The sequence below is a fragment of the Acinonyx jubatus genome, chromosome A3 (assembly GCF_027475565.1).
Source record: "Acinonyx jubatus isolate Ajub_Pintada_27869175 chromosome A3, VMU_Ajub_asm_v1.0, whole genome shotgun sequence".
Lineage (NCBI taxonomy): Eukaryota > Metazoa > Chordata > Mammalia > Carnivora > Felidae > Acinonyx > Acinonyx jubatus.
The window spans coordinates 85,411,112-85,428,500 of NC_069388.1; the positions used below are offsets into that span (position 1 = coordinate 85,411,112).

Genomic DNA, 17,389 nt, shown 5'->3' on the forward strand with positions numbered 1-17,389 from the left:
TCAAATGCCCGGATAAACTTCCAGCCATTTTGTGAGCTCTAACAGTGTGTACAGGACAACAGTCTAATGGACATTAGATTACAAGAGTAGGAAACTGCAAGCCCTTCAGACTCATATACTATTGTAGAGACTCAGCTCACCATTTATTCGTTCTCCAAAGATGTGGAAAGAGCCCATACTTTGTGCCTAACCATAAGAAGTGAAGCACAGATCTGTTGCAAGGCTGCACTTGCAAAGCAATAAAAAATAGAGACTGCTTTGTGCAGACCAATCCAAACTGAAAGCAAGTTTAGATGCTATGAGAAAACTACAAATGACTTATAAATAGGAAAAGGGTCTTCAAACATTAACAAGATTGACATATGGAAGATGGATCATAATTATCCTAAATGGTTCCAGAAGACAGGCCTAAAACTGGTAAGTCATCTCAATTAGATTTAATTTCAAAACAAGAAATAATCTCTTACCCAAGAGAACAAGTCACATATAATGGGATTCCTCAAGAAGTAATGAGCTAGCTCCCCAGCAATGGAAGTATTCAAAAAGAACTTGGGTGATCATCTGTCAGGGGGATGATGGAAAGCGTTCCTGTAACCAGATGGCAGACAGTAGGCAAGGAGATTGACTATGGTAAAGGCTCTTTCCAACTCCAAGAGTCTACTATTCTAAAGAAAACAAAAACAGGGGCACTTGGGTAGCTCAGCTGGTTAAGTGTCCAATTTGATTTCGGCTCAGGTCATGATCTCACAGTTCATGAGTTCAAGCCCCACAATGGGATTCTCTCTCTACCCTCTCACTCTACCCCTACCCTGCTCACACTCTCTACCAAAATAAATAAACTTAAAAAAAAACTTTTTAAAGAAAAAACAAAACAAAACACCACCAATAAATAAAGAGTCCTCCCTTTGCTTTTTTTTTTTTTTTTTTTAAGTTCCTACCAGGCAGTACAACATAGTGGGTTGAATACCACTTTCCACTTGAGTAACTATGGACAAATTATTTAACTCTATTTGCCTCACTTTCATTAACTGTAAATTTAGAATAGTACTTACCTCATAAGATTACAATAAAGATTTAAATAACAAACTCCTGTTAAATACTAATATATAGATGTGTATCAAACTGGGAGCATGAAAAGGAAAGGTAGCTGGGGGGGGGTGGAAAGTGAAACCTAAATGTGCTGCTTGTTTTAGTTATCTGTAGCCAACTCTTAACCAAAGCATTCCTGACTGTTGCTGGCCAGAGGCTAGGTTCCCTAGGCAACCACCCTCAAAAAAGAGCCCAGACCTACCTTCTTCAGGAAAGCAATGTTCTCTGTCCTAAAATCTGGCATCTTCCCTTACACAAAGCAGACTCCCTAAAACCTCACAAATGCCACCACTCCAAAATCAAGGAGTTGAGCAGGTGTTATTCTCCTCACTTCATATGATCAGAACATTAAGAATTAGAAGGGATCTCAGAGACCATATAGAGTGACCCTTTTGTTTAATGAATGAGGACAATGAGGCTAAGAAAAGTGAAGTCCTGGATGTGGCAAGTTGGTAACAAGGTTAGGACAAGATCACAGGCCTCCTTATTTCTAGCCCACTAGTCAAAATCTTCCCATTTTTCAGATGGGAAAAATAGGACTGGACCTACTAAGCCACCTACCATATACTATATACTTTACACAGGAAAGAATAGAAACAATAGAGTGTAGAGATCAAGAATGTGGACTCTAGAGTCAGACTGTGTATTCAAATCCCAGCTCCACCACACACACTATGTGAGTTTAAGCAAGTTTCCTAATCTCTCTGTTTCTATAAAATAGGGTTAGGAGTGACTACCTCATACGGTTACATTAAGGACTAGATGAGATAATCTATGTCAAATGCATGGCACATAAAGTGCTCAATGTAGGGGCTCCTGGCTGGCCCAGTTGGGAGGGGATGCAACTTTTGATCTCAGGGTTGTGAGTTCGAGCTCCATGTTGGGTGCAGAGATTACTTAAAAATAAAATATTTACTGGGTGCCTGGGTGGCTCAGTCAGTTGAGCACCCAACTCTTGGTTCTGGCTCCGGTCATGATCCCAGGGTTATGGGACTGAGCCCCGAGTTGGGCTGTGTACTGAGCGTGGAGTCTGAGATTCTCTCTCTCCGTCTGCTCCCTTCCCTGACTCGCACAAAAGAAAGAGAGAGAGAGAGAGAAAGAATTTTAAAAATAAATGAATAAAATAAAAAATAAAGTGCTTGATATATACACTGCTCAGCTTCTCATCATTACCAGTTGTATAAGGAATAAAAATCATAATAACAAAAGACACTAGACAAGCTCCTACTTAGGTCCGAGAGCAGTGGGTAAGATACAGGTGTTATTCAGCTCCATTTCCTGGCCCCAGCCAGGGAACACTCAACCCCTCAGCAGACCATAAATAACCCATCACTCATTCATTTGTTTGGATCTAGGGAACAATCACTTCAGAGAATAACCAGTACATGCTACAGTGTTAAGAACACAGATAAAGGGGTCCCTGGGTGGCTCAGTTGGTTAAGTGTCTGACTTCAGTTCAGGTCATGATCTCATAGTTCATGAGTTCAAGCCCTGCTTCAGGCTCTGTGCAGAGCCTGAAGCTGCTTCAGATTCTGTGTCTCCCTCTCTCTCTTCCCCTCCCCTGCCCTCGCTCTCTCAAAAAATAAATTTAAAATGTTAAAAAAAAAAAAAAAGAGCACAAATAAAGCTTCCATAGGTCTGAACCCAAGTGTGACCTTTAGATCTATGCTCACCTCAAGTTGGACAAAATGTGGTTCTTGTCCAGGCTCTCGCCCTCAATCCATAATGGCGGTACAATGTAATGGTTAAGAAACAAGAGCGCTGAATGGGGTGCCTGGCTGGATCAGTCAGTGGCATGCAACTCCTGATCTCAAAGTTGTAAGTTCAAGCCCCATGTGGAGCCTATTGAAGGAAGGAAGGAAGGAAGGAAGGAAGGAAGGAAGGAAGGAAGGAAGGAAGGAAGGAAGGAAGGAAGGCGGCAATGGAGTTTGACTTTCCAGGCACAAATTACTGTTCTGTCATTTATATTTGCTGTGTCACTAAGGCAAATTAACTTCCCTCTTTCTAAGCCTCTGTTTCTCCATCTACTTTTATTACAATAAAATTTGGTGAGCACTTTCTATATGCCAAGTACTGTGCTTTACAGGGCTTACATCATTTAATCGTTACAACCTCATGAAGCAGTTACTATTATTATCTTCATCTTACAGAAGAGGAAGAAGAGGCAGTTTTCTCACTCAAGACCACACAGCTAGTTACTGGCAAAGCTGTGAAGTGAGTATAGAAAGTTTGACCCCAGAGTCTATGCTCTTTACTCCTACACTGCTGTACTTCTCAAGGCACCAGACTTCATGTGGTTGCTATGCTGTTAAAATAAGACAATCTACATAAAGTGCCTGGTTCATCAGTTAGACACTACTATTATTGCTGTTGTTATCATCATCAATCCCTTTGAGCCTCTTCAAATAGTACTTCCTGAACTCCAACTTCACCTAAAAGGAAATGGTTGTTTGCCTACGTAGACACCAGCTCACCACGCAGCCTAGGGTGGGGTTCTAGTATTTCACTGCCCTTCTGTAATACAAAAGTAATTACCTGAGTAGAAACACAAGGAAATATTTTCTAAAAACCTGTTACTCTGTAAAAAACAATATATTAATGTATTTTTTTAAATAATCATTTTTTTTTTAACGTTTAACCCTAAAGCCCAAACCCAGGACCCTAACATCTTTGTTTTTAAAAATAAAATTTTTATGGGGCTCCTGGGTGATTCAGTTAAGCAACCAACTCTTGGTTTCGGCTCAGGTCACGATCCCACGGTTTGTGAGATAAAGCCCCACGTCGAGCCCTGTGCTGACAGCGTGGAGCCTGCTTGGGATTTTCTTGTCTCCCTCTCTACTCTTCCCCTGCTCACACTCTCTCTCTCTCAAAATAAACAAACATTTAAAAATATATATTAAAAAAAATCTTCACTACTCTCGGTAGAAATGAAACATAAGCGTATTAAAAAGTTTTTTGGGGGTTCCTGAGTAGCTCAGCTGGTTAAGCATCTGACTTTGGCTAAGGTCATGATCTCACAGTTTGTGAGTTCGAGCCCCACATCGGGCTCACTGCTGTCAACGCACAGAGGCCTCTTCGGATCCTCTGTCCCCCTCTCTCTCTCGGCTCTCTGCCCCTCCCAAGCTCACACTCTCTAAATAAATAAACATAAAGAAAAAAAATTTTTTTTTTCAGTGGCACCTGGGTGGCTCAGTTGGTTAAGCATCTGACTCTTGATTTCGGCTCAGGTCATATTCTCACAGTTTGTGAGTTCAAACCCTGCATCGAGCTCTGTGATGATAGTATAGAGCCTGCTTCGGATTCTCTCTCTCCCTCTCTCTCTGCCCCTCCTCCGCTAGCACACACTCTCTCTCCCTCTCTCTCAAAATAAATAAATAAACTTTAGGGACACCTGGGTGGCTCAGTCAGTTAAGTGTCTGACTTCAGCTCAGGTCATGATCTCACCATTCACAGGTTCAAGCCCCACATCAGGCTCTGTGCTGACAACTCAGGGCCTGGAGCCTGCTTCAGATTCTGTCTTCCTCTCTCTGTTCCTCCCCTGCTCTCTCAAAAATAAATAAAAGATTTAAAAAAATTAAATAAATAAACTTTTTAAAAATACTTTATAAAAAAAAGGAAATTCTTCTCTCTTTCCCTTCTCTACTGCCCCACTCTCAAAATCAGTATTTACTCATTTCATCCTCATAAGAAGACAGACTGATGTTGGGGTGCCTGGGTGGTTCAGTCGGTTGAGCGTCTGACTTTAGCTCAGGTCATGATCTCGCGGTTTGTGAGTTCGAGCCCCACATTGGGTTCTGTGCTGGCAGCTCAGAGCCTGAAGCCTACTTCGGATTTTGTGTCTCCCTCTCTGTTCCTCCCCCACTCGCATGCTGTCTCTCTGTCTCTCAAAAATAAAGATTAAAAAAAAAATTTTTTTTAAAAAGAAGAAAGACTGATGTCATTTATCATTATCTCCATTTGACAAGTGCAGAAACTGAGGTTCTGAGAGGTTCAAGACCAAACAGTTAGTACATCGATGACCACAGTTTCTGGAAAAGAACTTTCAGATATGGAGGAAGGTAAAGATAGTAAACTCCTTCACTTATCTTGAAAAAAGTGGCTGTGACAGAGGTTCCTAGAAGATATCTAAAAAGAACCAAGACTGATAGCAGGATTTTAAAGAAGCTCCTGCCCCAAAAAGACAAAACTAAACAGAAATTATAATCCAAAAAGCCAGTAATGCAGTGAGCTATCAGCAATCCTGCCCTCCCAGAACCAGTACAAATTATTGATAAGCCTGATAAAGCAAGACTTCACCTCTGAAGAGATCCATACCCTTGCACACTAGTCCCTACCTCCACCTCCCCAATTCCAAAATGATGTAACACTTTATCCTGTTAGAGAACACAGTACTGTTCAGGTCAAAATAAGCATATTTTAGACTGAGCAACTTGAGGGCAGGAACAATATATTATTTATACATATCTTTCCCTCATTATCTGGTACACAATCCCCTATACATTCAATACGTTTTTGTTTAAAATCTGAATAAATGTATTCATTCAACTGAAATGTGCTAGACACTATTCTAGGAGATGGCAATATAGCAACAAGCAAAACAAAGTCCTAGTCATCAGGAAATTTACATTCCAGTGGCAGGTGACAAATAATAAACAGACTATAGTAGAGAGAGTCCCCAGTACAGTGCTTGGCACATAGTAGGCATCCCTCAATAAATATGTGAAGAATGAATGAATGAATAGTACCTCAAACAGTGATAAGTTCTGTGGAGAAAAATACAGCAGGAAAAGGGAAGAAGGAATGAAGAGGGCAGGAGATGGCTTTTACTTTAAATAGGATGGTCAAGGAATGTTTCACAAACTAGGTGACAAGAGCAGAAACCTGAAGGAGGTAAGGGAGGAGACCATACTGGTAACTGGAAGAAGTATTCCAGGCAAAGAACACCACTAAGAAGTTCAAGGCTTGGCATGCTGGAGCAACTGCAAAGAGACCAATGTGTCCAGAGCACAAGGAGAAAGTGATAAAAGATGAGGTCAGAGCAGTTGGGGGAGCACTGAATATGCTATGTGGCCTCTTAGATCACTGTAAGGACTTTAATTTTTAACATGGGTGGGACCCAGTGAATAGTTTTCAGCAGAGGAATGGAATGATTTGATATAAACTTAACAAAACAACTCTGGTCACTGTTCAGATTAGACTGAGGGAAGACAATTTAGAAGGCTATTCTAAAAGTAGCAGGGGAGGTGGTGAGAAGTGTTCAAATCCTGGATGTTTTTTAAGGTAGAGCTCATAGGACCTACTAGTAGATTAGATGAAGAGAGCAAGAAAAGGAAGAGAGTCAAGGGAGAGTCCTCCATATGTTCAATAGAACTGAAACTAAAATGGGGAAGAATTGGCAGAGGTACATGTTTGAGAAGAGAAGTTCCAGAATTAATTTGCTGAATATGTTAAGCTCAAGAAGCTATTAAATAACCAAGTGGAGATGATATCTTATAGGCAGTTGGATATGAGTCTTGAGTTCAAGGGAAGACATCCAAGCTAGTACTATACACTTGAGAGCTGTCAGGGTATAAATGGTATTTGAGGTCTTGAAAGAGAGCACCTAGGGAATGAGTATAAACAGAGAAGGGATGCAAGGACTAATCTGAGTACTCCTTCATTAGAGGCTGAGGAGATAAGGAGGAATCAGCCAAAAGGTGGGGGGGTGAGAAGGAGGGGCTGGTGAGGAGGGGGGAAACCAACAGAATGGCATCCTGGAAGTCAAACGAAACTAATGTGCAAGGAAGGAGTTTCAGGTGCTACAGGGTCAAGAAGATGACTGAGAAATGACCACTGAATCTGTGTGCTATTTTCCAAGCATGTTCTTCCCTACTCTACATATAGTACTTTTTTTCTTTTACTCCAGGTAAAATCCCAGTATTGTCCAATGAATACACATAAGGTTTTTATTTAATGCAGCTATATCCATGTCCACAACAGATTTTACATAGGGAATAATGTTAAATGCTTTGTCTGGTTGAATTAACTAACAATGTTCCCTAAGTCTTGTTTGTGCTCAGTAGGTGAGATCAGAAAAATGAGCTTTAGGGGCACCTGGGTGGCTCGGTTGGTTAAGCGTCTGACTTTGGATCAGGTCATGATCTTGCGGTTCGTGAGTTCAAGTCCTGTATCCAGCTCTGTGCTAACAGCTCGGAGCCTGGAGCCTGCTTCAGATTCTATGTCTCCCTGTCTCTCTTCTGCCCCTCCCCTGCTCCTGTTCTGTCTCTCTCTGTCTCAAAAATAAATAAACATTAAAAAAAAAAAGAGCTTTTTAAATGTATTTCTTTTGTTCTGCCATAAAGTAGCAATTATTCTTGAAATCCTTTCCCTCCCCCCTAACTCAAAGATCCTAACCAACTAAACAAAGACCCTAAACTTCCACACATACACCTCCTTAAAAACAAAGCAGAATACAATCAAATCCAAAAGTTGGATAAGAAAGGGATATGCTGGGGCGCTTGGCTTGCTCAGTCAATGGTGCATGCGACTCTTGATCTCAGGGGTTGTAAGTCTGAGCTCCACATTGGGTACAGAGATTAGTTAAAAATAAAATCCTAAAGAAAAAAAAAATGGCGGGGCGGGGGGATATGCTATGCCTTGTACCTTCTTTCCTTTATTGCACAGAAGTTTAATAACCATTTGCTAATTCAAAGACTGTGCTTTATTTACATTTTCTTCTTACAATCTATAGACCAGAAGTACAATTTGTGATAGCTTCATCTTTTACAAAAAAAAAAATTTTTAATATTTGAAAGAGAGCGAGCAAGCAAGGGACAGACAGAGAGACAGGGAGACGTAGAAACTGAAGTAGGCTCCAGGCTCTGAGCTGTCGGCATGGAGCATGACACGGGGCTTGAACCCACAGACTGTGAGATCATGACCTGAGCAGGAAGTCAGACGCTTAACTAAGCCATCCAGATGTCCCTCTGATACCTTCATCTTAAAAGAGAATCCTGCTACAAAATAAGGATTTAGACTTTTTGTGCTCTAGTAAGCATAATCAAGTCTCAATAATGTACACTTCTAAAGCAGTACAACAATCACGAAAAACTGGATCATGCAAACATCCTTCATACCTTCCTGAAGTGGCTTCAACTTCTGAACAGACTGCATACTCTCTGCCTTTGGGCTTCTGCTTCCCTGCCTGGAGTTACTCTTTCCTGCCCTCCACCTTGTAATCTGCCAACTTGGGACTCAGCCTAAATGTCATCTTCGCTAGGCAGTCATTCTGGATCCCCTCCAAGGCTGAATCAAGGGCCTTCTTCTAAGCCCGTAGCATCCTCTGCTTACTTATATCCTAATACCTTAACGTATTGTACTGCAAATCTGTTTACTTGTCAGTGTCCCTTTCCAGATCATAAACATCTTGAAGGCAAGAATAGGATCTCATTCATTTTTATATCCTTAGTGTCTGGGACATATCAAGCAATCCACAAGTATTTGCTGACTGGGGTGCCTGGCTGGCTCAGTTGGTAGAGCATGCAACTCTTGATCTTGGGGTAGTGAGTTCAAGCCCCACACTGAGAGTAAAATTAAACTTAAAAATAGTAATAATTGAAAAAAAATTGCTGACTAAATGAATAGGATAAAATTTGACCTGGAATACTTTAATGTGATTTTTATAGCACATTTTCCTTGATAAACCAATAGGACTAAGGCTAATATTGAAACTATTGGTGTCTAATCACATCCCCAGCTGATAGTAGAAACAAATTTTCCCTACTTGATATTAGAAAAAGAAGATTAAAAAAGAGACATGGTGCTTCAGATCAGTTCATGAGTTCTCATACCAGCTGCTCTTTCTTGGTGCAAGCCTATGCTTCCCACATCACATAAGGAGCAAATGAACCTCGGAATTGTTCTCTTCATATCCGTTCCACTGATCTTGTTTTCTCCTCTTTTCTCTGCCCTTGTCTTTTTCCTTTTCTTATCTTTTTTCCTTCCTCATTTTCTATACTTTACATTTGTACTCTGTTCTCATTTTTCCTTTAATTTTTCTCTGCACTCCATTCTCCATGACTTATTTCAGTCAGAGTAACCCTTGGGAATCCATAGGCATTACTTTCCCCAACCAGGAGAACTTAGACCAAGGATGTTGCTGTATTTCCTGGGCACTTTTGTAAGGCACACCAATATATTTCTTAAGTTTCTGAGAAAACTCAGTATTAACCCCATAACGGCAGCACAGGGTCACCAGTATATGAGATTATTATTATAACTATTGTTCCTATCTACAAAGTGGGTAAGAAATATTTCGTAGGTTATACTTTGTAGTATCCCAGAAAGTGATAGGGTAAATATCCTCTCAATTTACTATAATTTCAAATAAAAGAAAAATGAGAAGCTAAATCTGAAAGAGTAAGAGAAGAAGAAACCATGTTGGTTTTTTGTTTGTTTATTTTTTGCAAAACTGCATGTTGGTAGGGCAATTTTAAAAAGCTGTAGTACCTTTGCTGGAAAAGGTAGATTGGGGGGTGGGGGAGGGGGGGGGGAATGTGGTCCCTGCCTCCACAGCCTCATCAAGGAATAATTCCCACCACTTCCCAAACCCATAAATGTAAACATTAGACAAAAAGAGGAAAGAGCTTTTCTTAAACCAAAAGAATCAGGAACCTAACATAAGTGGACTAGATGCTCTGGGACAGAAAAATAAAGGCTGGATTGAAAGCTTTCTGAGTTAAACATAAAACTATTCCATGTGTCAAAGTCAGTGCAACTAGCATCAAAAGCCAAGGAGAGGAACAATCCACAACTAGAAGTCAAGAGACCCAGCTCAGGTCCTGACAAGCTGTGTAACCTTGGGCAAGTCACTTCATTCCTCTGATCTATAAATAGCTCTTCCATAAAACAGGCATATTTATACTTTCATGGCAAGGGTGTCTGTGATGATTAGTAAATAATGTGAAATCACTTTAAAACATTTCATAAACATGCCAATGTGAGGTAAAAGGAAGCAAAAATCCCTCCTCTGAATGGAATATAAATCCTGTGGTTCAATTTCCAAAGTCTAAGCCTGACTCACCTTCCCAAACTCATTAAACCCCTTAACTAACCTGCAGTCATTCAAATGGGAGGAGAAGAGTCATGTGTGAGGCTCCAGGGGTGGGGCAGTGACTATTTAGTCAATTGTTCCATATCTCAGTGGCTTCATCTGTAAAATGGGTGGTGTGGAATTCAATCACGTATACACAAGATACTGCAGGTCTGAGGAAGGGAGGGGGAAATTTACCATAAGTAAAATATTTACATAATCCTCCTCCCTCCCAGAGATACCCAAGATCATCAAGTATCATCACTCCCTGGATAGAATTAGAAAAGATCATTTACATGTGGGAAAACCAAAGCCCAGTTTTGAACTGGGTTGTAGACTTCTCAAAGTTAGACAGTGGGAGAGCTGGAGCTAGGGGCCAGAGCCACAGATTCCCAAGTCCAATGTCTTCTTTACCAGATCTCTGGGTCACCCATGACACCAATGCCCTGTACAACACACTATCAACACCAATGCAGATTACAATTTAATTAACAGCCAAACGTAGCCTACAGGGGGGCGTGGGGGCTATAGGACTCTGGGAGAAACAGAGAGGCTGGGAAGGGGAAGTCTTTATTGAAGGAAGAGGTGAGTAGAATCAGGGAGGTACTCAGATAAGAAGGAATTAATGGAAAATTTCAGGCAAAAAGGCTTTAAATAGACAGGAAGAAAGACCCAACATATACATTTTTCTTCAGGGGAAATAAATATGTGACAGATTTAGAGACCAAAATATTTTGTTTTGTTTTAACTTTTTTTCACATTTACTTATTGTTGAGAGACAGAGAGAGACAGAGTGTGAGCAGGGGAGGGGCAGAAAAAGAGGGAGACACAGAATCCAAAGCAAGTTCCAGGCTCTGAGCTGTTAGCACAGAGCCCTATGCAGGGCTTGAATTCATGAACTGTGAGGTCATGACCTGAGCTGAAGTCAGATGCTTAACCGACTGAGCCACCCAGGCACCTCATACAGACCAGAGTATTTTGAATAAGGATATAACTCTTCATTACATAGAATTTCTCTTGTTGCCTCTTCAGTTTGTTTGTAACATTTACTAATAATTTTAATTCCCTAAACAACTCTGTCTCCCTTAAAGACAAGGCCATCTGCAGAGACCACATCTAGCTCAGTGGTAAATATACAGGCTCTGGGCTCAGACTGCCCAAATTCAAATCCATATTTTACTATTTAATAACTGTGTGTTAGACAAAATCCTTCACCTTTCTGTATCTCTGTAAAATATAAATTGCATCACTTTCATCTAAGGAGTTTTGTGAGGATTAAATGTGTATATTAATCATTTTGGTCACAACCTTATAACGGTTTGTCACTTCAGTTGTGATACACCTTTTTATTTCATGTAAATGAACAGAAATTACCAGAGTACACCGCATACAGTAAAAATAAATACTGTTTTACAAGGATTTGGTTTCTGTTACATATGCCTATGTATATATGAATTATTTTGTAAAAATGTTATCTCTTGACGGCTTACTTTTAAAACTGTTGGGGTGCCTGGCTGGTTCAGTCAGTGGAGCACGTGACTCTGATCTTGGGGTTGTGAATTCAAGCCCTACAATGGGTATATAGATTACTTAAAAATAAAATCTTAAAAAAAAGGAGGGGAGGACTTGGGTGGCTCAGTGAGTTAAGCAACCAACCCTTGATTCTGGTTCACGTCATGATCTCATGGTTGGGTTCATGAGATCAAGTCCAGCTCCATGCTAACAGTACAAAGCCTGCTTAGGATTCTCTCCCTCCCTCTCTCTCTCTCTGCCCCCCGCCCCCACCCACACACACACATACCCCTACCCCACTCAGGGGCTCACTTGCACACTTGCACACTCTTTCTTTCTCAAAATAAATAAACTTAAAAAAAAAATGTGAGAGCCACTGAAATAACATACAGAATAAAGCTTCAAACAGTGCCAGTCACAAAGTTAGCACTTAATGCTAGTACTGCCATTGTTGCTATAATGTACCCACCAATTAAAGTTGGTTATAGAATTACACAAAGTAAGGCAAAGGCACTTTGAAAACTATGATATAAGACATTAACGTAAGTTAAAAGAAGCAAAAAGCCCTTCTCTCCATCTCTAACATCCACACAAGTAGAGCCCTGTTCAGGCACATATTCCTTGCTTGACCTACAAGTTATTCGTTACACTGAACTGAAGAGTTCGTAGACCATGATTTCCTTAACACTGTCATGCTCTGTCAATATTTGCAGAGAAATGGAGGCTTGGCGCCAAAGTGAAATTATTTATTTTTACTTGGTTGGGACACTGGAGTGAGGAAGGCGGAAGTCGTGCCCATGGGTAGCTAAAGGAAGCAAGTGAGTCAGAAACTGCTTGCTCCCACAGAGCCAGGTAGACTTGAATGTGCCACAGACAAGGCTGGACTGACACATACTTCAGCCTTTGGGTAGGGCTGAATCATTTCCCACTCCCAATTCTCACCCAGACACCAATTTTTTAATTAAAAAAATTTTTTTAAATAGCATTTGAGCCAAGGTATAGTTCACACCAGGAAAAGCTGGGAATCCCTAAAAGATACAAACGGGGTGACTTATGCACCAAAAGGTCACCTGAGAGGTTCTTTTAAATGACAAGCTCACCTAAACTTCAAATAGCACTTAAATTTTAAAACACTGACTTACAGAAAAATTTGAGAAAGTGCTCACCAATAAGGAAATCAGAAGGTCTGGAATCCATCCTCCACTGTGTGACTTTGAATTAGTCACTTCATCTCTCTGGGCCTAAGTGAATTCATCTGTTAGAAAAAGAGAGAGAAAAAGATAACACCTACCTCAGATCACTGTAAAAATTAAAGATAGTATGCAGTAAAATACTAGCACAGGATCTTGTGCTGGTAAATGCACAATAACATCTGTCCCTCCATACTGAAAGTTAATACCACTTGTGGTAAACTTAGGTTCACCGGTCAGCTAGCCTCTGAAAATGGTCACAGGTATCCAAACTGCTTCATGGAAATTCTAAGAAATTTTATAAGACCATTTCTCAGTCTCTCCAGCACACCAGCCTGTGCTAGAGGTCTAGGAAATCAGTAACTTCCCATCTTATTTCTTAAAGCAGTGATTCCTAAATGCTTTGGTAACTGGGGGCCCAAATCATCCACTGGCACTGCCCCCCCCCCCATTACCCATTATTAAACTTAAGACTATGAGAGACTCGGCATCACACCTACATTTTACAGTTATAAACATTCCCATTTCAAATTAATGGGGGAAATGCATTCAAATTCGGCAGCTTAGGTTTGGACCAGAGTGGTTAGAGCACTGGCTGCGAGGGAAAGGCGCTGGCCAACATGCACGGGGTGGGGAGGTGGGGGCATTTTGGAGCTTTCGGGTCGACCCCAATTTCTCGTTGGCAACGAATCCAGGCCACGTGTCGCCATTTTGTGTTCTGGAAACATGGCGGCCACCCCGTGGAGAAGGAAAGGGGCGGAGGGACCGCCACGTTAGCTGCTTTCCCTGAGGGATCCTGAAGCACGTTGTGCACACGTCTGTCTGTGTGCCTTTTCTGTCTGGCTTAGCCGAAGGAAAGAGAAAGGGCTAGAAATAAACGTACACGAGCCTCCCAAGCGACCTTTCTTTGGCGAGAGGGACGTGCTGTGGCGAACCGGCAAGAAAGGCCTTCCAAGATGGCGGGGCCCGACAGGGGCCGCCCCCAAGGGGAGCGGGGCGAGGCGATCGCACCAAAAGGGGAAACGGGGAAAAGGCCGAAACGCAGAAGCGGGAAAGTGAAGAGTGTGGGGGGAAATCGCAAGAATTCTCCAAGCACTAAGTCAGCAACCCTGACTAAATGCGGTCCCAAAAGGAGCACACCATTGTCCTAAATGCCTGTCGAGACTGCCACGACTAAAACGACACTGTGGGATTTCTGTAGGTTCAACCGAAAGATGCTTGCAAAATGCAAACAAAGCATTATGTAAATGGACGCCATTCTTTTTTTAAGGCCCTGTTTCCAACACTTCCCAGAAGTCATCAACAGAGCCGCGACTCTAGCGGTGGCAGGGGTGGGTTTCGGTCTTTCTCCTCACCAGCTGCCGTGGGGAGACCAGGACAGGGGTGGGGGGCCTGGTACGGGGCGCCCGGACGCCTGGGGCGAAGGGGCCCCACGTGCCCACGCGCGCGCGCGCGCGAGCACGCGCCCACCACACAAGCCTCGCCTCGCCGCCCCTCCCCCCCGGAAGACCGCGGCTGCCCCTCCCGTCTCCCCACACCCTCGCGCACGCGCTCTAGCCGCCTCACGCGCACGTTTTAAACCGGCGGCGTCCCAGCTGCCGCCTGCAGTTACCGCCGGGGCTGCCCGTGTCGCTCCGCATCCAAGCCCTTTTTGTAAGGCGGGAAAATAATATGTCGCCCCCACTCACAACATTAACATTCCCAAACATCTGCCGGTGCCGCTGGAGTTAATAAAATGTACGTTGGTTTTAAAACCTTGCCGGACTCACAGATTCTGCCCATCGTGGCTTTATCTTCAATGCTAAGCTGTTAAAAAAGTTTTTTTTAAACTACCATGCGAAGGTTGGCGCAATCTTGTGACCTAAAAAATACGGGTCCTCGGTTTTTTTCAAGGGGTCCTGCGCGGCAAGCACTTCCGGGGTCAGAGGGTACGCGGGGTTGAAAGCGGGCTTCCCGCCCCGCCCAGACCGCCGAGGCTGCCGCCGGAGTCGCCACCGCCTCGCCCTCGCCCACCCGCCCGCCCGCCGCTCCCGGCCCCGCTCGCCCCCTCCGCCGCCGCCGCCCGCCCCTGCGACGACGCCGCGGCCTCCCGCCCGCGCCCGCTCGCTCCCGCGGCCCTCGCTCGCCTCGCGCCGGCAGTTTTGGGCCTACACCTCCCCTCCCCCCGCCAGCCACCAAAGACTTGACCACGTAACGAGCCCAACTCCCCCGAACGCCGCCCGCCGCTCGCCATGGATGCCGGTGTGACTGAAAGTGGACTAAATGTGACTCTCACCATTCGGCTGCTTATGCACGGAAAGGAAGTAGGAAGCATCATTGGGAAGAAAGGGGAGTCGGTTAAGAGGATCCGCGAGGAGAGTGGCGCGCGGATCAACATCTCGGAGGGGAATTGTCCGGAGAGAATCATCACTCTGACCGGCCCCACCAATGCCATCTTTAAGGCCTTCGCTATGATCATCGACAAGCTGGAAGAAGATATTAACAGCTCCATGACCAACAGCACGGCGGCCAGCAGGCCCCCGGTCACCCTGAGGCTGGTGGTGCCGGCCACCCAGTGCGGCTCCCTGATTGGGAAAGGCGGGTGTAAGATCAAAGAGATCCGCGAGAGTACGGGGGCCCAGGTCCAGGTGGCGGGGGATATGCTGCCCAACTCCACCGAGCGAGCCATCACCATTGCTGGCGTGCCGCAGTCTGTCACCGAGTGTGTCAAGCAGATCTGCCTGGTCATGCTGGAGACGCTCTCCCAGTCTCCGCAAGGGAGAGTCATGACCATTCCGTACCAGCCCATGCCGGCCAGCTCTCCAGTCATCTGTGCGGGCGGCCAAGATCGGTGCAGCGACGCTGCGGGCTACCCCCATGCCACCCATGACCTGGAGGGACCACCTCTAGATGCCTACTCGATTCAAGGACAACACACCATTTCTCCGCTCGATCTGGCCAAGCTGAACCAGGTGGCAAGACAACAGTCTCACTTTGCCATGATGCACGGCGGGACCGGATTCGCCGGAATTGACTCCAGCTCTCCAGAGGTGAAAGGCTATTGGGCAAGTTTGGATGCATCTACTCAAACGACCCATGAACTCACCATTCCAAATAACTTAATTGGCTGCATAATCGGGCGCCAAGGCGCCAACATTAATGAGATCCGCCAGATGTCCGGGGCCCAGATCAAAATTGCCAATCCAGTGGAAGGCTCTTCTGGTAGGCAGGTTACTATCACTGGTTCTGCTGCCAGTATTAGTCTGGCCCAATATCTAATCAATGCCAGGCTTTCCTCTGAGAAGGGCATGGGGTGCAGCTAGAACAGTGTAGGTTCACTTATAACCCCTTTCTGCTGTTTTCCCATGATCCAACTGTGTAATTTCTGGTCAGTGATTCCAGGTTTTAAATAATTTGTAAGTGTTCAGTTTCTACACAACTTTATCATCCGCTAAGAATTTAAAAATCACATTCTCTGTTCAGCTGTTAATGCTGGGATCCATATTTAGTTTTATAAGCTTTTCCCTGTTTTTAGTTTTGTTTTGGGTTTTTGGCTCATGAATTTTATTTCTGTTTGTCGATAAGAAATGTAAGAGTGGAATGTTAATAAATTTCAGTTTAGTTCTGTAATGTCAAGAATTTAAAAATTAAAAAATGGATTGGTTAAAAAATGCTTCATATTTGAAAAAGCTGGGAACTACTATCTTAAACTCTTTGTTGGTGCTTTTTTTTTTCCCTTCCCTGTTAGCGTTAGGCCTTTGTAGGGAGAAGGTTGGGCCCATCCTTGGTGTTCTGTCCAGCCCTTTTCACCTATTGGTAAGATTCCATTCCCTTTCTGTCCCAACAAAGGAACATGGCAGGCTGGGCCTGCTTTGGGATATTTGCAGAGACAGAGGGGCTCTCCCGGAGAGTGACATCCCTCCAGCCAAGTTCCAGAGAGAGGTCTCTGCCCATTTCTCTGGTAGAAAACCTGGGTTTTCTCCGAAAAAGTATGGCCATTCGGTATAAATTCTGATGAATGGCAGTGTGTCCTCCCCTCTTGCCAGCCCCACCCCCCACCCCAATCTCACTGGGAAAACTCTTAGCCAGGAACAAAAAAATGTTCTGAGGTGGGAGGAGCCTGGGGGGAACCCAGAGAAGAGGTGGGGGAGGGAAAAGGGCTGGGCTGGAGCTGGGATGGGAGGGAAAGGGGCAAGGGTGGGTTTGAGGATTTGGAAGAGGGCAGTGGTGGTGGTAGGGATGGAGGGGTCTTGGGCACCAGGACAAAATGGGGGATGGTACCAGCGGGGCGCATGTGTCGAGCATGCACCTGTGGCAAGCAGCCTGTCAGAGGATGTTATTACACCTGCCAAGTGGTGAATCCAGAAACAAAAGAGGCCCAGCTTCTAACTCTTCAGCTGTGTGCAATGTTAGAGAAACCATACCAGGAAATAATCCTGCCTAAATGGGGCAGGCCTCACAGACAGGATTGTAGACAGATCCGTTGACTATAGTCTGAAATGGTGTTAAAAATGCAGATACCTGGGTCCCACCCCCCAAATCTAAAAGG

General features: G+C 44.0%; 1 protein-coding gene and 1 non-coding gene across 10 annotated transcripts in view; one reads left to right on the forward strand and one right to left on the reverse strand.

Annotated features, from left to right (window-relative positions):
• Window positions 1-14,210, reverse strand: part of LOC106967762 (aspartic peptidase retroviral like 1) — a 121,873-nt gene extending 107,663 nt beyond the window's left edge. For all 9 annotated transcript variants that reach the window (XR_008289379.1, XR_008289384.1, XR_008289383.1 and 6 more), the window contains exons 1-3: window positions 13,745-14,210; window positions 12,838-12,926; window positions 10,182-10,332 (exon numbers count right to left, since the gene is read on the reverse strand). This is a non-coding gene — a transcript (aspartic peptidase retroviral like 1). The remainder of the gene's footprint in view (window positions 1-10,181; window positions 10,333-12,837; window positions 12,927-13,744) is intronic.
• A 671-nt stretch (window positions 14,211-14,881) lies between these two features.
• PCBP1 (poly(rC) binding protein 1) lies at window positions 14,882-16,511 on the forward strand. Its single transcript, XM_015063989.3, has one exon. It carries the CDS (start codon window positions 15,093-15,095, stop codon window positions 16,161-16,163), a length of 1,071 nt encoding a protein of 356 aa, XP_014919475.1. The 5' UTR covers window positions 14,882-15,092; the 3' UTR covers window positions 16,164-16,511.
• Window positions 16,512-17,389: the final 878 nt, after the last annotated feature.